We start from the raw sequence: 22,970 nt of genomic DNA, 5'->3' as shown, positions 1-22,970 counted from the left end.
GAGAGAGAGAGAGAGAGAGAGAGAACGACGAGATATCAATGATTTATTTTCGTTTTCGCAGGGAAATATCGGGCGACTGGCGCAGGATTGCGCTCTGGCGCGGGCCTCACGAAGTTCCTGTCAATCCTAACGGTGCTTGGTTTGCACCTGCTGATGACCTAAAACTACACTCGCAACACCAAATGCTTTGTACAGTATCGATTGATTTAATAAATTATTTTTTCATCGCAAAAATGGGAGGCAACCGGCCGTTCTTTCTTGGAAACTGAACGTTTCGCCATAACATGAGACGGCACTGGATTATTAGTGGCACGCGATCCATTGTCTCAGGGCCTAATTGCCGTTACGACATCATTTACTGCACTCGCGTAAACAAGAGATACATACCTGCGGCGGTGAGCTTCTTTATTAATTAATTGGTATAATACAGGCGCGCGATATAACACGCAGACGTGATCGAACGACGCGTCGCCACGGTGATACAAATCGCGTCAATTACCCTGAATATGATAGAGTGCAATTGACTAAGTTCGCGAAAGAAAGAATGCCACGTCATCGAGTGATTAGATGAATGATCAACTACACCTATGCGAAATGATCTTCGCGACTTTCTAGCTGATCCGCCTCGCACTGACCTACATTCCTTAATTCAACGAACACAATTCTAGTTTCGAATTAACATGCGTATTTCGAAGACAGAGTTCTTACAGGATTACCTTAAAATTCAATCGGACCTTGGCGCACTTGTTACTTTGTACGTAATCACTTGCATCTTATTGTTGTAAAGTGCTATATGATGCGACTTTCGCGTATCTACAATATATGTTCTTCAGTCCATGACATATTATTTCAGTGCATTTTTGTTTCTTCTCATTTATTGCAGTTGACTTTATTTTTATTTTTACTTATGTGTCACAAGATTTTATTTCATTCTACTTTATTTTACTTGTTGTTTTCTTGCCTCAAAGGAGTATTTTCTTTAATAAATAAATAAATGTATTTTGACAAAAAATCTTTTCGCGCGACGTGTAAAACGTCGCGATCAGATTCATGGTCAGATCTATCAGATGTGTTTACAAAATTGAGAAAGAAAATCAATTTTGTACGAGATTTAAATAAATTCATAATTTTTTTATGAGGAATGTCGTTTTTTCCAATTTGCGCAAATACATATAATCAGCTGGTTTTTTATTCGAATCGTGTATTTTTTTGTAATAGTTTTCGCGAAATAGCGATAGAAACGATCGCATTTCTTTGCGCTACTAAAAATTCCAAATTCATATCCATGTGTCGCGGCACTTTTTTTCTTTTCTTCGGCTCGCCGGCGCATAAGAAGAGAAGGATGTTCGTCGACCAGTTACAAGTAACGGGTACGTCGACCGCGTTCTACGCGGAAGGTGAGGCCAGTGAATAAATGCCGCGTGGATCTACGAAAGAGATTGAAGCCACGAGAGATCTCGTTTCGAGCTACGAAAAATTCCAGTCGTGTCGAGAGCGAGTGCGCGCATCGATCTTTCAATAGTCCTTCCGCTGGTTTTCCTTGGGAAAATGTCGCTTCTGATGGTACTGCTCGGCGCCGTTGTTCTGTCGCATTGCTGCGCGTCCGGTGCATCCGGTGAGTCGAGTGCATTCGTTCATTTTGATTGCGTATTCGAATAAATAAACGTCTGCTTTCTCTTACGCGCCGCACAAAAGCTGAATCACGTGCTTGTCAATGAACTCGATAATGCAAGATAAGTTTTTTATAATTTTTATCGTGTGAACGAAAACAGACTTGCATAATATGTGTTATTCGGTAAATATTTCGTAACTTTTATATTTACAGTAAAGATAAAAGTTAATTGGGATCATAAAACTACGATCGAAGACCTGTCAATAAGATCATACCACAGTTTAATAATACAGTCGCACAATAAGGGATATTACGATTAAACGATAATAACAGCTATATATTTTTGGACTATACATACTGGATACATGCTATAATTTTTATATAAAATATATACGTCGTTTGATACATATATATTTATATAAAAATTGATATATATTTTAAAAATAATTAGTTAACAAAAGAATCGTTATATCTTATAATTTCAAATCAAATCTGTGACTACGTCGCTGTTGATAGTGCAATTTTTATTATATTTCCTACAAAACTTAACGGCCAGAAAATGTCGGCAATACTTCAGTAACGACGGTCTCCTTGCAAATGTTTTCCAGACAAACACGGAGAAGTGACGGGCGATCGTGCATCGGGAGCGGTAGGAGCGACGAATGAACCGTTAACGCCTTTGCCGCGGAACGAAGGTCGGCAGTTTTTAGAAGATTATCCTTATCCTTCGTTCGCACACAGGTATAGACCGCAAAAGTAAGTTTATCACACATACTTAATGTTTATTCTCGTCAATCAGGAAAACGCCTGCCATGCAACGAAGTAAATTACTTGTCGTTGACGTATCAAGCGTTAGGATCGATGTGTTTTGCTCATCACGAATCAAACTCGATGGAAAATACAAAAATATGAGAATCGAAATAATGACGCGTGCCATCTAATATCTTTTTTCAATTTCTTTCATTGCAGATGTCCTCTTTGTGACAGTTCGATTTATCCTTACTGCGGCGAGAAAATGTTCCACGACGCCTGCTGTTGCGATTCTCACCAACATGACTTACCTTATCAATGCAGATTGGCGGATTGCAGATTTTTGCACGCCAACAGTTGCAGAGAGCATCGGCTGATCGCGAATTGCTGTTGTAGCGACGATTATCGCGCGTTCCTGAGGACTCTGGCGTACGCGTAAATAGTGAACTTTTTCTTCAATAAACTTTTCCGCTTTCTCTCGAATGTAATAGCGATAATTTACAATCGTCACAAGATTGCATTATACATAGTGAGTACGAGAATGAAATAATATCGAAATAATATATTATAAATTATAGAATTATTTTTCTCGTTGCATCCGACGGTACAGTCGGAAACGACCAGGAGGCCGCGAGCGCATAGTCGGGACGAAAGAAAACTACATCCATAACTGTAATTTTCTTACCTCGTGTGGATATGGTCAAAAACGCGCTCATACATCCTCCAGGGTCTCCCCCGTGCATTAATACTTTCGGGCTCGAAAGATATAATCTCAGTCACGAAAGCCTCCACGAAGGAAGTGATTTGTCTTCCCTTAAGAAATGTACGAAATAATGAATCACCGGGCCCGACGATACCGCCGCGACCCCCGTCCCTTAGGGTGGACGATCGTCTCGTCGAGGTCAATGTGAAGGTCGTACACGTGCCGATCCTGGGTCCACGTGTAAGTCCCCCTTACGCGCCCCCCACACACATACACACAGGATATTACTCGCTGCGGGCAGATTCGTCTGCTCGTTCTCGAGATTACTCTCGGCCGCTACGTCTAGACATTGTCAAATGCCGTAAACCGACACTCGGATCGGATACTGTGAGAAAGAGAGAGGGTTCCGGGGCCCACGCTGTTTCGCATTCACGCTGTTTCGCATTTAGCGCTGAATGCGCGACCACGTGTGCACGTGTGCTTGCGAGAGCCCGGTGACAGAATTGCGCGTGGATGTCTCGCGTGACTTTTCTTATCGAAGATAAGATAAAAAAGTATTGCAATACTATCGTGTGACGAGGAAACGGATACTATATTTCTAAAAAATTCCGCGCGCTTCAACAACGTGCTAGATTCAACAACGCGATAGCAACGAAAATTAAGTAACAAAACTGCACGCAATTTTTAGAACATTTTTTAACGTTTTTTTATCTTTGTGCATGTGTGTGTGTGTGTGTGTGTGTGTGTGTGTGTATAGAAAATCTTAAAGAAATGAATATTTATCACGCATCATCGCGTACCATTTATGTGTGATTTAGACTCATATTAATAGTTGTTACTTGAAACTCCTCTCAATTAGATATACTTAGATTTGAGTTGAAAATTAGATGAGAGTTCTTCAATTGAATCGCGATTATAGACTTGATGTCACATATGTCATATAATAGATCAAAATGGCTGTGCAAAATGGCACTCGATTCTGAATCCAATTTCTGAGAGCAACGTTACAAGCAATCGTTAGATCAAAATAATTGATTGGGAAATCGAATCACTTCTTCTTCTCTCTGAAGAAAAAGACGCGTCGTCGCGTTCAGCGCCAAACGATAAATGTCGAATATGTGCATTTGTGTGCCGATAAATAACTTTATTGTATGAATAATAACGCGCGACTAAACACGACACGTCGATGGCGATGACGACGGGACAAAGTCAAGGCCGCCACGTGTCGGGCTTGCGATAATCTCGCCGCGTCTCCACGTGCACCACCACTTTTCTAACGACGGACGCCGTTGCGCCACTCTCCTAGGAGAGGGGAAAGGGGGCCGGCGATTCGTGTTGGTAGGAGATCCTTTCAGGGTCCGATCGGCCGTTTCCGGACGGTCGAACGGTTGAACGCAGGTGAAAGCGGGGAACAAGGGCTGGTGGTCTTCCGAGTGCAATGTCAAGACCCGACACGTGTACAGCCTAGACCTCGTCTAACGTCCAATTGCTTCACCTACGCATTTCGGACATTCGTGGCGGCTCCTTCGCGAATTCAATGTCTCTAATGAGTCTCTTTTGTAGCACGAGCAGGCTCGAGCATAAAACTGGCAAAATTTCCAATAAACAAGATGTTAGCTGGCAGATTAGCAACGGATTCGATCAGACTGAACTCGTGTGTTGTCGACAGATTTGCTGGCGTAACTTGACAGCAGATCGGCGGCAGGCGTCGCGCAGGATCTGCAACATGTTCCATTTAAATATGATTGAATGGTTACAGAACAATAGACTTTGTTCGCGGTTTTTACTGTCGATCTGCCATTATAGTCTGCTGATAGAGATCTTTCGTTGTACTTTTGCTAACAAAATTTACAGCAGATTTACTGTGCAAAATCTGCTGCTGCAAGTGTGCCTGTCTGGGTTACTCTGGGGAACATGTTGGATTTTTCGAGAGGCGCTATGCCAATCGGATATGTAAATAATCTACCGAGTTCCGAGGAACATCGAGAAACAATCAGAGAATGACAGAGAGGAGAGACGTCTCGCTTTTCTGTCCACTCGCGATAATATATCTTTACGAATGTGGTGTAACGCAGTCGTCTCCGCAACAAATCATATTTGTAACTCTTTTCCGCTTTGATAAAGGTCAAACATTGAACACGTTCGCCTTCGAATCTAAAAATTTCTTTATAAACACGTTCATGTTCTAAGTGGCAGATGAAACGTGTATAATAGTTAATCGATTCGGAGATTATACGCGAAGCGTACATAATTCACGTGCGACACGCGAAATATTTCCGATAATATTATCGAGTCATCTATCTCTTGACGCCATCGTACTCCAAGGTCGTACACCTGTTCGTTCGCCGCGAAGTATAAAAAATGCAAATGCATAGGTAAGCCTTCTTGAGATTCCCGCACGGTTTTCGTCGCGTCATCTTGTTTATGCGCGAGGGTCGCATGCGAGAGAAGCGTTTCACCCGATTCTGACACACTCCCACGAGTAGGTAGGTAGGTAGGATAGGTGTTGTCAGCCGTCGACATGGCTCTCAGGAAGCTACCTGCCGTTGGAGTTCCTGCTTTATTTTGTTTTCACTCGCTCATCATCGGCACATCTGTCTCCCCCTCTCCCTACCCTTTTCTCTCTCTTTCTGTCTTTCTCATTCTCAACCAAATAACCGCATGAAACAAAAGTAGCAGCTCGTGTTTACGAACGGGGAGAGGCAATACGGTTCGAGCTTTCCTTTCATTGTCGTCCAATCGAGTGATCACGACTGAAGTGGAGTGACGCGTGAAAGGAGAAGCAAGCCCCTTTTAGCCATACAAATTACTTTCCAAACTTTATGTCTCTCTAGTGTGTCTAGAGAGACTCTTTTGGAGTGAATGTTTTTCTGTTTCCTTAGTAACTTTCTCAAAATTTAGAAAAACATTCGAAATTTCTGAAAATTGGATCTAGTCACAATATTGATAGCATGACCGTTTTCTTGCGTATGCGCAATACGAATTTTAAAATCAAGATTCGTTGTTTCGTGAATACACATTCGGTCTCAAGAGTATTTTATATGTGTATATATAAATATATATATATATATAATTTTCAACGAGGAGAGACATAGCGTATTTCTATTAATCTTGTAAAAAAAGTCGAAAAGCCGCGTTATTGTTAATTGGAAACAAGTGTCATTATTTGTTTTGAAAATGTCATTATTAATCACAGTGGATACATATTGGGTTTGGTTGAGTTGTCTGGTATAAAATCGATTTATGGAGAGAAGAGAGAAGGAAGTTGTTCGCGATTTGTATAGAGATCCGATATTTTGCTCGTTGCGAGAAAGAAATAGATTCATAAAGGAGCAGACTTTTGCGAATGTAAAGCGATAAATTTATTCACAGATGATATTCAACGGGAGAAACGAGCTCCACTAACGAGCTCCACTGGAGATTTTATGATCGTCCCAACCTCACCGCGGCTTTTCCGACTCACCCTGGACGCACCGGCCGTGCATGATGAGCTATTAAGAATTGTGGGAACCTTCGGGATCTCAAGGACACCACAGGGTTGCACGTGTCGACCGTTTCTTTCAGAGCGACAACCCCTCCGAGAGATGCCTCAGATTGTGAGGCCGAATTCCAATCTTCGTCTTTCTTCGCTCTGCCTCTTGTAGAACCCGCAAAACTACTCTTCCCGCTCCTCCTCCGTCAGCTTTATTTTTATCCTGCTGTTAGGACCTCGTGCGTTCCGACTTTTCCTACTTTTCATTTCGATTCCCACCTTACGCAAAAACGCTCCTCAGGGAAGGCCTTGAAACTTTTCCACGAAAGAATCGGTACAATAAACCTTCTGCGTCGCGTGTATACTTACATAACGAACGTCTTTTTTTCTCTCTCACGTAGTCAGCCACCGCATAAAGAGCGATTGATGATAATTATCAAAATTAATTTAAGCGATCGTTTTGCGTCACTTGTTTGCCCGCTGTTTTTCGTATCATTTGTCCCGTTTGGAAACGCAAAAAGTCATGTGTAGGCGGGAATCTGCAGATTAATAGAGTAGAGCTCAACCTGCAGATTAATAGAGTAATTGCATAAGAGATTTATCAGCTTTAGTGCGCGTCACTGATACACGCTTCCTGCTCGATCGATTGTGTTAGATCGATACTTGAATTCGATGTCGACGTGTTCGTTGCGCCAAGTGCATGCTACGTCGACGAGGTGTGATTATGCGATGCTTGCGTCGCGTAATAAATCCACGGCAGCCGGCTCAACCGGCCGCAATTCTCTCCTTGTTCGCCGATCACGGAGGAATGTCCATTCTACAAACAACAAATAATCACAAAGTGCCCCTTGACTCCCGTCAAGTGCGCAAAAACAAATACGATTGCCGAATCGTCTGGCATATCGAGTCTTGTGTTAATGTCGACGTTGTTGTTGGCGGGCCTTATCGCATTTATTCGCGACCGTTCACGCGCTGTCGGCGAATCTTTTTTTCTTTTTTTTTTTTTTTTCATAACATGGGACTGGCAAGGAAAGAATTAACAAACAAAAACGTCCGGCGTCTACTCGTGAGTCTACGTTTCGCCTATGAATCATTCCATTCGTTGAAATCCTCCACGTGCGAGTATGACGCATCACGAACGTGCACAGTTTGGTTAACACTAGTGATTCTCTGGGTTTTTATGTCGCATGTCATTATGACGGGAACCCTGTAAGCGATTGATGCAATATTAATGTCGATACTGCAATTGCTACGTGCGTGTCGCTCCGTTAATTAACTGCCCAGGACGAATAAACAGATTCATTGATACGATGTTGAATTAATGAGTTGGAAGCTGGATCGAGCTGGATATTTTACCGGAGGCGAACATGCGAGAAGGACGCGCAAGGATTGTTACCTGCGTGAATGACGTCGGTTCAGGCAGGTGACAGCTGTGGCCGTTGAGAGAAGAAACGAGACTCGCATTCGGCCTGCATCGTCGCGGCGCAGCAATTCGGCGACGATGACGCGAAAGTGTGCGACAAGTGCGACGCCAGCGGTGACATAATTTCATGCACACGCGTCGTTTGCGTTTCTCCAGGATGAGTCTTATGCAAACCGCTCGCACGCACGGTGCCAGACGGTTCTGGCACAGCCGAGTTCGGCGGAGTTCGCGTAAACAAGGAACGTCAAACAAAAATGATAATTCGTCGCGGCACGATGAAGTAAGCTCTCTTTGTTATCGCGCCACGGGCCAGGAATTAGCGCGATGACGTTCCTCGGTCGCTGTCTGGCCTGACGTCGAACGTCGGCCGACGTCGTCCTTGCTGCGAGGAGTCGGAGGAGAGCACCGGGCGTGCAGGCAGGCACGTCTCGCACGCATTCGTCCTCGAGACACGCCAGACTTTGACGAAAGTGCCGTGCGGAATGACACGCGCTACCGTCTTGCGATGTTAATTCCCGTCTAAGTTATCGCGATGTTTCAAAATGATTCAGTGCGAATCCTCGGGGAAGAAGATTCGGTTACCTCCTCGTTTTCCCGCCAAGAATCGCAAAGGCTTTGCAAACGCTTTTGCGTTCGTGTATGATAAAGCGTATGTTCATTCGTTCGCTCGTTTGCGAAACAAACAGGTCGCATGGAAATGGTCGAATAAAGCCGCGAAAGTACGGCAAGCGTCGAATTGGCCGGTTCGTTGGCTTCAGAGGAATTCGCGACCCTTCTTCGACGGGGTCCGCCGACATTATGCGCATTATGCGACTTATGCAAGAATCGCCGTCTGAAATTCAGCATGCAGGTATTTCCGAAGCCGTCTATACGACGGTGACGACGGAACGGTGGTATTCACGAGAGGCGAAGGATCGATCGATCATGCCCTTCCTCGGCTCGAAAGTCCCGCGAGAGGGAGAAGAGACGCGGCTGAGATCGCTGCATGCCGCGTCCTCCACGTGTCGCATGACGGTGGTGAGGTGGGCTTACCAAGCATTTTTTTTCTCCCGATACTGATACACATATTGCGCAAGAACAACGCGGTGTTATAACACACCGGGCTTACGTGCGTAAATGCGCGCCACGCGAAACGTTTCCGCGACGTTTCCTCTTTGCTTAGTATCGATATGTGTCAGCAAATATCGACTGTCATGGAGCAGCGCCTTGGGACGCCACGTGTCGTTCAGCCGGAGAAATCGTCGGGAGGGAAAAGAAAAACACGCGCGCGCGCGTGTAAACACACACACACACACACATACACACCGATACTCTTTCGATTAACAACCGGTTAAAGATATAGGATATTGTTGAACGAAGCGAGTTCAGCAGGCTGATCGCTCCACTTACGGCCGCGAAAATTGCGCGGCGCGATGACGGTTTCAAGGATCACCAGTTGTTTCTTGTGCAATCCAACTGTGAGGAGCGCAGCTCGGGAAAATGGCGCGATCGTCGAATCTGTCAGGGATCCACGCGGCTGGATGTCTGTGTGAAAAGATGCACAAAACTCAAGGTTCAACACACCGGTGTTGGGTATTAAAATAAAAGTACCAATTTCTCGGATCCTGAACATTCTTATTTTTTCTTTTCTTCTTTAAATATGAATATTTAAATACTTTCAACTATACAATCTATGTGTATATATACTATATGTATTTTTTTTATGTTGGAACTTTAAATATTCATAGGCTATTTAAAGGCTAAAACAATAAGAATGTCCGGTACGAGTCCGGGTATTGGTATTTTCATCTTAATCGAGGAAAACTCTCTTTGACTAAAGTAATCGGCAAATAAATAATCGAAATTAATGAATCGTCATATGTATAAAGCCACAAATTATTTCATCGACTGATACAATAAATTATTAATCAAACTTTGATTTGTGATTGATTATACATTGATTACTGGTAGTTTTCATCGGTCGATTAAATTACTCGTGATTACGTATATGACAATTGATGAATTTCGACTGTTTATTTGCCGATTATTTTAATCAAGAGGAAGTTTTCATCGATTAATGCCTAACACTGACTCCTGTGAGGATTTCTTGGATTTGGACCAATACGTTGATTCTAGTTGACGTGAGAAGTCCAGAAGTCTCATCAGAAATTAAACTCGCCCTGATTATCCTGGGACGTGGCACCTGGTAGTCCGACTTAAATCAATTATCGATCAGACGTCGCTCGAACGCATGTTTTTCCGACTAATTAACCGACGGAGGAAAGAAAAGAAGGAGAGGAGAAGAGAGGAGCAGAAGGAGGGGAATCGCGCTGGAGGTGTGATTTTTTCGCTCCCTTTAACACGCGCGTGGACACCGCGCGGCTTCATGTATTATGTAATGCAAACTCGAGAGGCGACGTGCCAGGTCGTGCGGAAGATCCGGCCGAGCTGAGGTCGCGCACGTGGCACAATCGCCGCGGAAGATCCGACAGTCGCATAACGGCAATGCGCGACGAAGGATGCGAAATTTCAGGCGCGCAATTAATGCGCGATTTCGACGTCGGCCCGTTGGAGAAACCGCTCGATCGGCCAGCGAGACAGACGCGCCTTCAGAAGCTTCTGTATTCTCTCCCGGGGCGTCCATTAATAGAAATGAAGACAGACGTGTTCAAAGTTCGGGCCGGTACTCAACGGGCGAAGTGGCACATCCTTGGTTAACGGTCTTTGTTTCATCATTCGCGTGGCGTTAATTTCGCTCATTGAGCAGTAAGCAAATATCAGAGAGGCGACGCGCACGTACACACACGCGTGCGCATACACATGTAGGAGACCGCACGGTGCGTGCGCGGTCGTAATTCTCGGGAAGAATTTTCGCACGTGAGAGGCTGCAACTTCGCGCGATCTCCTTATGACATCATGAATTCCGCATAAACAACTGTCGCCGCCGCCGCCGCCGCCGTCGTCGTCTGTCTCACTTTAGATTAATGGCGAGGCACACTTAGATCAGGCGCGTGCACGCCTCTACGGCCTGACACGTCATATTTATTCATAATAACAGCCTCGTGCGTTTTTACCGCTTACGAGATGTTTATCGTCAAATACGTCGAATGGCTCCTCGTTAGGAACGAATGTCGGGAGTCACATCGGCTGTTTACTCGATTCTGGATCATGAACGACGCAGTCGCTCGCGATATCGAGAAGTCGATGCGAGGTGCGAGCGAATGATTCTTCTCTTTCTCTCTCTTTTTTTTCTCATTTATGCTGATTCGAGCGTTCTTTGCAGAGGCTAACGACGATTCACAGTCTCCAGAGTTCTATATTTGAGGCAGAACACGAGTGATCGACTATCTCACCTTTTAGACCGTACAATCTCTCGTATCGACCCTTATCATTATTCAACAAGGTGTCCTTTGTGCGTGGCGTGCGATTATACGTTAAATCTTCGCATTTGTCGCTCGTGACAAATGTGACGTTATCGCGCGTGCAGTAAAGAAGTTTACATAGAAAAATCGACAAGGGCCTCGCGCGCGTGAAGAGCAGAGACACAATCGGCGCAGATACAGATGTGTACGTTCAGCGGGAAGGTATTCAACGAACATTCACATGCTAAACAGGTTACAGCAAAGCGGCTAGTTAGATTGCGTTTCGCTTCGCACGTCGATCCGCACGTGCTGTATGCAAATGTTGGCGTGCACATGCAGGGTGCGGCGTCAAGGCGCGATCCGGCTTTCTCGGCGATCTCCTGTCTTTGACTCTCGCGAAACCAATCTCAATCTCTCCATCTTCTGTGTAAGGAATACGCAGAATGCGCATAGATCTCTTTCGAGTGCTCCGTAGGACTTCAAAAGCGCGCTGTTTCCGCGAAAAGTCGCGGGCTTGACTTTGCAACCGTAAAACATAATACGAGTCCCGGATTTCACGTCAAAACTGTCACCTCTATATACGTAACAATCAGAATATGAGAGCCGTATCAACGAACCTTACTTTGAGAGATTTGTCTCACGTGAGATATTCAGATCTGAAAGAAATTTCGAGTTTTTCTCATTTGAATCGTGTGATATTCGTGACATTATATTTGTAGTCGCAATTCAACTGAAATCCAACCCTAAGGTGCGTATTAATAGTCGTTGCTTGAAACTCCTGAGTATCTCTCCACATATCTCCCACTCTAAGAGAACTGAAAAAGATTTCCGCTGCGTACCGCTGCTTGGCTATTTCGAAGCGGTCAAACTGCACCACCTATATACATTCCAGAAACTCTAAAGCTCTTTTCAGGTAGATAATGCCATTTCCCGGACCCTTTACGAAAGTTTGTGAGCGATTGAATATTCGTTCGGTCCTCACAGATCCAACGTTATATACGAAGGGTTAACAGGGAAGGGAAACTCTACTTGTTTTCGGCGTTCGTGCGTGGATGTAGTCGAATATTTTATAAGGAGATTTTAAAAGAAAACTAATAATAAATAATTGATGAATAATTAATATATCCTCATACACATTTTGATATTGGACGAAATCTGAGCAAGAGTGCCGCGAAAATTGGTTAAGTGCTATAACGGAATGCCGCTTACTCTCTCTCTCTCTCTCTCTCTCTCTCTCTTTCTTTCTTTCTCTCTTCCTCTGGATATCTTTCTCATATTTGTCATCTGAAACTTATCATATGAGACACTCAATTTTTTATTGAGAGTTAAAGACAAGTTACGGTTGAACTATGTTATATGTTTTGCAATTGAACTATGATACACGCGACATTTATACACGTAACAGCATTTCAATTGAAAACCTCTCTTCTACCTCTAAATTTAGATTCGAATATCTTGAGACAAGTTTCAAGTAACGACTATTGATGGAGACTAGGCTAGGTAAGCGAAACTTGAAAAGCAATTGCTTTCAATTAATTCTATTTGGTCAGATGTGAAACAAAAAGTTATTTATGTGTGAGGAAGTATCCGCCAAGTCTCCTCTCACTGCTGTGACGGCATAAAATCGTGCGCTACGATAACCAAGAGCTCGTCATTGAAAGCAATCGGTGCACGCAGACCGGAAACTGATGAGTTTTATCAGGCGCATGCATCGGTACTCTTGGCGATCAAGTGGCAATTGTTGATCGTATTATCTGAGACGGCTGTTTCTGTTAGCGTGCATTGCACTCCGCTTATTAATCGCGAAAGAAATCGCGAGTCGGTGACTCCACGTGGCGATAAGTAAGGGGCTCTCATAGCTACGATATTAATTTATGACAGTGACTGCGTGTGCGAAGTCAAACTCGTTTTGATTTACTGCAGGCTACGGAACTTGCCCGCGTTGCAAATGCCAACTATACAATATCGGCGTCATGGGTGTGTGTGCGTGCGTGCACGCGCGCGCCCATGTGTGCGTTTAGATTCGGCTAAAAGATCGCAGTTACGTGGCCGACTTATCGCGAGAGCCTCTTCAAACTTTAATTAACGCAGACATAAGATGGGTGAACGATTGAAGGCGCGCGTGTCAAATGTTTTTTTATTCTTTTACAAATATGTTATTTTATTCTTCGAAGAATTAAAACGAGAGTGTCCATAATTATTACACTGATAACAAATGTTAGAAAAATAAGGAAAAAATATTTATTCGGTGCTAATATATTTTCTTATTCGAAAAGAACTTTTTTCAATATAAAAATATGTATACTAGTAACAAGTAAACGGGTTATTAGTATTTATCGAAATGTTTCTTATTTATAGATTTTTTTTTCATTTCTTTTCAGATAGGGAAATTCAAAATTTCGTTGATGATTCGTTGATAATTTCGTTTATTTAAGAAATATTTTATAAAAGCTACTTCCGCAACAGTTACCCGGAAAAATAGTAGAATTAATGTGTAATCACTGACGTAATTAACATATAATTACACGATTGATGCACAAAAACGACCGAATAATTAAAAAGTAAACGTGCGCGGTGTCATTGACCGCAACAAGATGTATGCCAAAAGTCTGGCGAATATAAAATATGTCGAGGACGATCACACACATCCACTTGCGGCTAAATCGATCGATGATCAAGGACCCGCTCCTCCCGGAAGAGCGAAATAACGGACTAGTGAGCGTATTTGATTCCGGGAGATCGCACGTACTTATGAATAAAAGAAGGCGCCTCTCGAAATATCAGGTGTGCACTCGGTGGTTACGAAAATTCCTCTCGCTTTCGGCCACAGATCATACGCGATTGCAGGCCCACGCGAAGGCTTTCACACTGCGTCGCCTCGTGTCACGTCGCGTCGCGTCGCGTTGCGATTTCGGTCGCGTCTCTCGCGACACGTGGCGATATCGCAGCGATGTCCTCGTCCTGACGTCATTCGACGTTCGCGGGGAAAGGGCGCCGAGGACTTCATCGGCAATCTCGCGTGCGCCGGCACGATTCGCGCCGTCAGGCGACTGACCCGAACGAAAGTGGACAGAAGGAGGCCCGAGGTCATGAGGAGAGAAACCACGCACGTGTCGATAAAGGAACCACCGTCTGCGATTGCGAGTGTACGATTTTGGAATCGGGCTCTTCGAATGCGATCAGTTGTGTCGATGCTCTCCCTCTAGGTGCGTCAGAACTTGCGCGAGGAAGCTTCGTTGGGAAACGGATCGGTAGAGAGAACGGGAGAGATCGATTTGCGGGTAGTACGAATGGAAAAGGCGCGAGTTTCTTCGGATTCGCGCGTTCCTTCATCACGAACTGGAATTGCCGATATCTTTTGAATACGGAAAAACAATATGCGACATGTGCCTTCAGAAAGTTTGCTCTAAGAGATTAACAAACGCTCTATTCGTTCATTCATTCATTCGCTCATTCTTTCTCTGTGTCTCTTGGAATCGATTATCGATTCCTTACGTCCCAGAGACACTACAGTGACGTCTTTCAATCGACGTATTCAATTAATAGCGGTAGTATGATTCTCGTAGAAAAAAGAAGAGGGGAAGATATTATACATACGATTGTAAAAATATGTGAAACCAACGGGATAATTAAGACGGTGAGAGATAAGACTAAGTGACCTTCGAGTAGACGAGTACTGAGAAAAGATTTTATCAAACGTGTAATATTAATCGATCGAATTTGCTCGATAGGCGCAAAGTGCTTTCATCTCTCCGTCGGAGAAGAGGAGGATGTGGCGAAAAAAATTTTCAGCCTGAGAGGGGATGATATTTTCAAGTCGCGTGCCCACGTCCATCCTATCAGCATCTACTTGAGTGTTTTCCCAAATGACCCAAATATTTCATCGTAGTTGCGTTCGTTCCCGTGGAACAGTGAAAAATTTCTCTCTTTTCATCACAAAGTCTTGGTCATTTCGCCAGCTGGGTTGTTATGTTTCGCACGCTGACGTAGGAAAGATACGAGAATGGAGATGTGGGCACACCCGCCTCTCCGATATTTCGGTCGCATTTTCGGAGTATCCGTGCGCCACGCGTCGATGACGATAAATGGGAGAATTATTGGCGCCACTTTTTGCCGCGCGTTTGCGATCGATCATGAAAAACAGATCGTGATGCAGAATCGAGAGCGACGACGGAAAGCGCTCATCTCCGAATGCCCGGAGAAGTAGCGAGCGGACATGGCTTATTTTTCACGCATCCGTCAGAATATTGAAGATAAAGGTGCAGCGTGTGATAAAGGCGAACGATACATCGGCTGAGTCACACATTGTTATCATTTTTTTCATATATATTTTCGGCGGCAAAAGAAGAGCATACTTTGAGATCAAGGTGCACGACGAAGCGACTCTTTTTCGTACGCGCAGAGCGAAGTAAATGATCAGAATGTGCAAATCGCGTCGATTCGACGGATATTATTTCGTCGATTCACGATATATTCGCTGTAACACATTTATTATTGATTTATTTGTTTCACACATTAGAAGAATCATCTTAACTTATTTATTCAATTATTCAACCGGAGTAGGAAAGTGCTACACTTTCCATATCGGAAGAAATATATTATAAAAGTGCCTGAAATGTTTGAAGTAAATATATTTAGAATTTAGAATTGGAAAAGTGCATTTTTTTGGAAAAATTAAGCGAAGCAATATATAAATAATACATAAACAAGATCAGAATGAATGAATAAAGTAAACATACATTTGAATTTAGCAAGTATCAATAAACATGGGTGTTGATATACACGGATGATATATAAAAAAGTGTACAAATAAAAAAAAAATAAAAAGAGAATAATGATAAATAATACATCAATCACACACATGCACATAAATCAAGCAGAAACGAATTAAATCAAGTATTCAATGTCCATATGACATAGCGAGACATGTGAGAGAGTTGATCAGTTGATTTTAAGAAGATATCGCAAGAATGCAACTGTGTATTAGGATTGCTTGTTTCTGTAACGGAATGAGTATTTAGTAGGTCGGTTTGCAACACGTACGAAAAAAGAAAAGAGGAATCACATATTTGTCACCAAATGTTGAGGAAATTGCAGCTAATGGTGAGCTAATGGTGAACTAATAGAGGTGTGGAAAAATATTCGGTCGACTGCAAACAAACAAAGAAATTCCGATGACCAGTCTGTTAAGAAAATATTTCGTCCAAACGTATGCATGCGCGTGAGTAAGTGTGTGAGTGCTTGTGTATGGACACATCTATAAAAGTTGAATCGAGTTGCCTCACGATTAATGAGCCATGAATAATGGATAAAATAAAGAACGTGAAGAGAAATTGGAGGGAAAGGAAAGTAATCCGCGCCAAGTGCGAAATTTAGCAGCAGCGTGACGGTGTGTTGCACGCGCGCGTTGCATCATTTTCTAAATAACTAACTAGGCTCGTTTTTTACGGCAATAAGACAATTGGCATAAATCAACGCGGACAGTTTTAGCTGTATCGCGGGCCGAGCCACCCCTTCTTTGGTATCTGCGAAACGATATTCTCGCGATACTTGACAATCGCGGCGTACTCCGCGATTAAATAAAGCCGCGCGTGGAGAGAACTTTGTGCTCCGACTCGTAATCGTTCCTTTTATTTTTCCGCCGATTATCTCGCGTAAAGAAATCGCCGGGAGTGCGTGTCATCAGTGTTTTTTTCGCAACAAAATCTGCTGAAAAAAATCTGGTGAAAAAAAGAAGGAAGGAATTTTTTCAATATATATAGTGCAGATTTTGATATGAACATTTATGTAGATAAGGCGGTCCGATGTAAGCCATTGCCACGATATGGCGTGCTATATCATTTTACAATGTTATATATTACGTGTTGCGTGTTATCAAAGGTCCTTCTCTTCCCTCTCACTCTTCCTTACTCTTCTGGCCGATTAAGCATGTCTGATAAATACGATGAAGCCATTGTATATTCGCGGATATATATAAAATCTTGGTCTTCGGCGATCGGGCAGCAGTTCGTTCTTGAAAATTGAGCGGAAACCAATAGACTTCGCATGGCAGGGGAGCTATCTTAAGAATCTTGAACGGAACAGATCCAAGCATGATATCGTTGCAACCAGCGAGGACGAGGAATGAGAGCGTCAAGCGTTGCTCCCTCGAAGGTGAGGTTGAAGAGGGTACCGGGTGTATACGATACGAATCCTGCAGATCAGGAGCCGCGCAGGACGACCTGTGCCGCGTCAGGTATTCGACCCACCGCTTCTCTCTCCCTGAGGATAATAGACACACAAATAGCAGTCACGGCAGATGGTTGACCCACCAGCCCTGTTGTTTTCCACTGGCCTGTGCACGCGTTATTGCATATTCCGTATCCACGAAGGAGTCAATCAAGCGCAGAGAGGGCGTCTGATATCAAACGAGCATCTTCGTGTATCTTCGTGTATTAATGCAAATCGGTGCAGTGTATGTATGTGTTTTTGTGTCTCTGTGTGTGTTGTCGCGAGTTGTTCACACAATCGTACACGTTCACACAAACACACACAAATACCTATCCAACCGCTCACCCACCCCACCCACACGCGCGCGCGAAACACACACACACAAACACGTGGCCACGAGGCACGTGTGCGCGCGTGCTGGTATATACGTACACGTACGTGTGCACGTCCCACACACATAAGTCTCTCTATTGGTGGTGGCCTGGTACACCGGGCATTCAGTAGTATATAAGGGCATCTCTCTTCGCACGGTCACGCATTAACCGCAGGGAGTCACCGCGTGATACACCGCACACTGGACGAGAGACGGGTGCAGGCAGCAGCTCTCACGGTGCAGGATTATCCGCCGATCATACTTGGTGTGACCGTCAGCGCGCGACAGCACACACTCTTTGCCGCCCCTACGACGCTTCTTCGCGCGAGTCACGCTCTCGCGCGAGAACACCACCACCTTCCGAATCTTATATAACGGTCGTCGTACGCTCGCACGCGTTCGCACATCACATCCTTTGCACGGAACACCGGTGACTTCAGACTAGAACCGGCTCTCTCGTGTCTCGCTGCGCGATCGCTCGCGAGTACGTAGGTTTCCGCGACGGGAGACACACGTCGGGTCTCTTATCGTTACACCGCGCCTGATTTCGAGACCTCGATCCTTGAGATCTCTCCCCAAGGGAAGGATCGTCGTGCGAAGGATCGTCACGCAAGGGAGATCCGTGCAGGAAGTAACCGCGCGGGAGGCACGGCGGGGGTGAAAGTATCGAGATAATCGAACACGGTACCTGTTGATCTTCAACGTTCAAAATGTTCGTCGACGCCTCGTCCGTCCTGACGAACTCCTGGATCACTACGTTGCTGTTTTTCTCCGTACTGTCGGCTATACTGGTGTTGCTGATGCAACGTGGGAAATTTCTGTACGCCCTGAGGAACGTGCCGTATCCTACCGCGCTGCCCATCATCGGCAACGCGTATCAACTCAACTGCTCGACAGAAGGTAAGCCAACTGTCAAATGGAAATCCGTCAAGTGCTTGGCCGTGACAATTGTTGACAGTTAATCTATGCGCGCGTAACTTGCTCGCGATAGTTCGCGTAAATTGCCGCGTGAACTATGTTATCGTCGGGAAAATCGGAAGGAGACGTTGTTGGACTTCGCAACAAGTACGTTCTCGATACTTACTCGTTGAACTCGTAAGGAAGGAAAGGACGATAAGAGCCAATTGCAAATCTGATTCGCACGCGGGTGTAAATTGCTCTAATATCAAAACCATAGTTTCAACTATGTATTATGGCCGTCCTCAACCGAAATTACAACGTTACAAGTATCTAATGGTCATGAACAGAGGAGTGAATTGTGTATAATGTAAGAAAAACTCAAAAAAAAAACTTCGCACCTTAAGACGGACTTGTTGACGGACGTGCAGCGGACAAGTTTGGTCTGTAATCTTTTAAAGAATGCATACGTTCTAACTGTAATGCGTGTGTTTTATGCGTCGTCGCATAGATATAACGCATAATATAATAGTTGCGCGACAACGTTTAACGAGAACGACGTTGTCGTTAAAAGTTATAAAATAAGCAGTGACTGTACGGAAAGAATCATTCTGGATAGATACTAGAGCTTCATATCGCACGTTCAAAAGGAAAAATATTCATGTGTGTGTTCAGTATATACTTTTATAGACACGTATAATAAGATAATCGCGATTACACGTGCTTCTGAAAACTTATATCTGTCTACTAACTCTCCGTTAATCCGTTTATCCGTTTACGCGCCTTTAAATGGAAATAGGAGTCATTAGTTTTTTCTGGCAATCGTGCGAGGCAAGAAGAACAACAACCAGCAGTGACATCACACCGCGTGCAGACGCTTTTTTCTTCGCAAGACTACTCGTGTAAACAGTTATTTATATTGTTGTCAAATATACGTATATACGAGTCACGGAATCCGTTTACAAACGTTTACTAATACCGAAACGGTTCTCATCAGACTCTTCTAGACGGATACATGCTAAATGTTTCAACATACATTCAAAAAACGTATCGAAGCAGGAGCTTCGAATGGATCTATCCTCTCGGTAGATCACTCTGAGGATTTTCAAAGAAAGACTATCGCGATAATACATCGTCATTGATAGATTGTAAATGAGATGGAAATTATAAGGTAATCAACTTGACAATTTTATTTATTATGATATAATACGTCGTATTAATTTATCGATGACGTGGAAACACTTTGCACACCCGGAAACAATTTCAATTGAAAGCAGTCATTTGGAGAACATGGTGTTAAATTATAAAACGAAGATTAAAGATAAAACAAAAATTATACGACAAAAATGGGAGATATTTTTGTCGTGGTTGACGTACATGTCAATGATATGTACAAAGTCAGTCGTAAATGTAAGAAGGAAGAGAAAATTGAGAAGGAAAGAAAACATTTTTTATAAATACATGCAAATTAGACTCGCAATTGTTTCTTATCTTTTTTTCTTTTTGTGTTTAATTTCGATCAGAGAGATCTTGAAATTTGAAAGTTGAAGTTTGATATGTCGCGCGCGATCGCGCGAAGAGAGATCGCACGATATGAGAACGAGGAATGTTGTAGCACGTGCGCGAGAAAGAATATCGACAACACAATGAAAATATTACGCCGTATGTTTGCTTCAGTTTGAAAAAAGAAACATCTGCATACACTTGACGCACTGAAGCACAAAGTGTCTTCTCGATTAATAAGTCGGACGCCACAGCGTTCTTACATCACGCATCGAATGGACCTAAAGAAACACGCGCGTTTCTCAAACTTTCTCATTTCTGTAGTTGCGAATTTTAATTATGGCTTGCAAGCAATCCTTTCGCTTTAACGACTTGAACTCAAATTGACCGATCGGTATCTCAATCGCGCCACGGGTATTCCGCAGATCAGCGACGAATTTTTCCGGCCTATCTACATTGCCGAACTGGTAAATCCTCTCGAGATAACGACGCGGCCTTGGCGCCAACAAAAATTCACACAGGCAATTCGCGCACAGAGTGCATCCGATATTGAGGGCAGACACGTGTTAACTGTTGCGCCTTGCGCGGCCTTTCGGCGCAACCGCGCTCGCGAATCAGATAAGACACATACGACTCAGCTGAGGTAATTCGCAATCGCTTTCATTCATCCGCTCATATCTTCCTGCGAGAAATTTCGTCGTAACATAGAGCGAGAGACTCGCGTTTCTTGAGAGACCACAAAGGTGTATGTCCGGGGATATTTGCGAGTTTGCGATCTTCCTCACGACGTACTTATCAAAGTCGCGGATATTGAGTCAAATGATATTCGAGTTTTATTCAAGCGCGAGTATTAGGTAACATCGAAACTTTGGCTAGTTTTCGGCTGCATGAAAAGTTGCGAGAAGTTATTCTACGTGATTTCCCGTACCAATGTGGCGTCACCCAATAATCCTGATCAATTGTGAATGTCTGGCAATTCTGTAATCGTCCGAATTCAACGAGTAATAATTTTTTCTGAAATTGACGAGGAACACTCAGTTTTAACTGGATACATTCTTTTGACGTTCGGGTGCACTCGATACGCGCGTGTACGGTTGAAAAAAAAGAAAATGTGCCACGAGGCAAACAATTCCGCGCGAGAGACACGCGCATGAAGGAGATCAAGAAGTGAGGAGAAAAAAAATGAATAAAAAGGGGCAAGAAAGAGAGAGAGAGAAAGAGAAAAAGAGAGAGATGCGATTGGTGGCTCACCACACAGTAATCGTCAATCCGTAGGTCGTAAAAAGTCGAAGAAGAAAAAGAAGAGCAAGAAGAAGACGACGAAGGAAAGGGGGTCGAGGTCGTTCGAGTGATTTCAATAGCGGCGAGTAATTGTAACGCAATTTTGTATGCACGCGCATCTCTCTTCTCCCTCTCTCCATCTCTCTCTCTCTCTCTCTCTCCCACCACTCTTTTTCTCTTCCTTTCTCTCCCACAGCGTACACACACTCACGCACCCACTCTCGCTCTTTCTCTTCTTGTACCTTCTCGTTCTTCCTGGCAGAAAATAAAAAGGAGAAAGCGTCACGGCGCCTAAAAGCGAAGGTTTCTCGCGCGTGGCGAGACGAGACGAGATTCCTCGCGCCGGAGCTGTCGGAGAATGACTCCGGCCAGACTCCGGCCAGACGTCGTCCACAAGAAGAGAATAGGGTTTGGGCTTTGATGGTGCGCGTGCGTCTACACGTGCTACGATAAACGCGGCAATCGAGAGGTCATTACGAGCCGGCGTAAAGGAGAACGAAGTCGATTAAGGAAGCGCGCTGGTAACGGAGCTCGCGAGGAAATACGTTACTAAAAAAGAAAACTGAGAGGGTAATCGAAACGTTATTGCAGTAATGACGCGATTACCGTAATATATCACGGATATACCGTTCAGAGCGAATAACGCTTATTTTGTTCTTTCTTCTCTTTATGCGGACTTTATTCTTCGCACTTACTCACGTAGTTTCTTCTTTCACATGCGAAATAAAGTCACAGGAAGCGTTGATTGTGCAACGAAGTGACGAGTCTCTTTGGTAAAAAGATAGAGAAGAGAACGAATAGTTTTTTAAGACTTCACGCTGAGAGACGCGCGTACCGTCTTTTATTTGAGTGTGACATCAAACCGGCTGCAGAGTGTGGAAATGCTTTCCCCATTTCTCTATTTATTAAATCAATTAATAATAAATTATTAATTAATCAGCTGGAAAATTAATTAAAGAGAGAGAGAGAGAGAGAGAGAGAGAGAGAGAGAGAGAGAGAGAGGAAATATTTGAAGACAATTTTCCGCGTCTGATGAACACAAGAAATATCGATTATTCTTCCAATAAAGCGCTCGATAATGACGAACGAAATACAATTGTACATTCTCTCGGACGAAGGAAGACTCGCACCTCGGGTGCGAAATCGCTCGTTCCATGCATTATGCATTCCGCGCGTTATGTCATACTTATTCTCCGGCCGAATTTGCGACGTATATCCTTGGAGAGGGGGCTGACGCACTCTGCGCTAAAATGGGCCGACTATATCGAAGGTCCTCCATCGTCCGAAGGACGCCTGGCGTCTCGTTGCACTCCCAAGGTCTCCAGCAGCGTCTCTCTTCCGCTCCTTTCATATCAATCCTTCTCTCTCTCTCTCTCTCTCTCTCTCTCTCTCTCTCTCTCTCTCT

The 22,970-nt window shown here is 44.0% G+C and overlaps 2 protein-coding genes and 1 long non-coding RNA gene across 11 annotated transcripts in view; 2 read left to right on the top strand and 1 right to left on the bottom strand.

Moving 5' to 3' along the window:
• The window catches only part of LOC116853927, a 17,794-nt gene extending 15,482 nt beyond the window's left edge, over window positions 1-2,312 (top strand). For 4 of the 7 annotated variants that reach the window (XM_032835295.1, XM_032835297.1, XM_032835293.1 and 1 more), the window contains 2 exons: window positions 62-395; window positions 2,221-2,301. In XM_032835295.1, the coding sequence (XP_032691186.1) occupies window positions 62-162 (101 nt within the window). In that variant the 3' untranslated portion in view covers window positions 163-395; window positions 2,221-2,301. Of the gene's footprint in view, window positions 1-61; window positions 396-2,220 lie in introns of all 7 variants that reach the window. The other 3 variants (XM_032835298.1, XM_032835291.1, XM_032835292.1) reach the window with 3 other exon arrangements.
• Window positions 2,313-3,304: 992 nt separating this feature from the next.
• LOC116853929 lies at window positions 3,305-8,494 on the bottom strand. 2 transcript variants are annotated; one of them, XR_004380053.1, is made up of 3 exons: window positions 7,934-8,290; window positions 6,529-7,744; window positions 3,305-4,784 (listed from the first exon to the last, which is right to left on the bottom strand). It is a non-coding gene; the product is annotated as an uncharacterized LOC116853929 (long non-coding RNA). The 2 variants fall into 2 exon arrangements; XR_004380052.1 differs by lacking the exon at window positions 3,305-4,784 and having other exon boundaries at window positions 6,404-7,744; window positions 7,934-8,494.
• An 8,678-nt stretch (window positions 8,495-17,172) lies between these two features.
• Window positions 17,173-22,970, top strand: part of LOC116853920 (cytochrome P450 4c3-like) — a 15,112-nt gene continuing 9,314 nt past the window's right edge. The window contains exon 1 of one of the 2 annotated variants that reach the window (XM_032835281.1): window positions 17,173-17,454. In XM_032835281.1, coding sequence (XP_032691172.1) covers window positions 17,394-17,454 — 61 coding nt within the window. In that variant the 5' untranslated portion in view covers window positions 17,173-17,393. Of the gene's footprint in view, window positions 17,455-17,479; window positions 18,785-22,970 lie in introns of those variants that run through there. The other variant, XM_032835280.1, reaches the window with a different exon arrangement.

The sequence above is a fragment of the Odontomachus brunneus genome, unplaced genomic scaffold (assembly GCF_010583005.1).
Source record: "Odontomachus brunneus isolate Ranch 3 - 2012 unplaced genomic scaffold, Obru_v1 Obru_scaffold_007, whole genome shotgun sequence".
Classification (NCBI taxonomy): Eukaryota; Metazoa; Arthropoda; class Insecta; order Hymenoptera; family Formicidae; genus Odontomachus; species Odontomachus brunneus.
The sequence above is the reverse complement of the archived record's forward strand: the minus strand, read 5'-3'. Positions and strand labels throughout refer to the sequence as shown.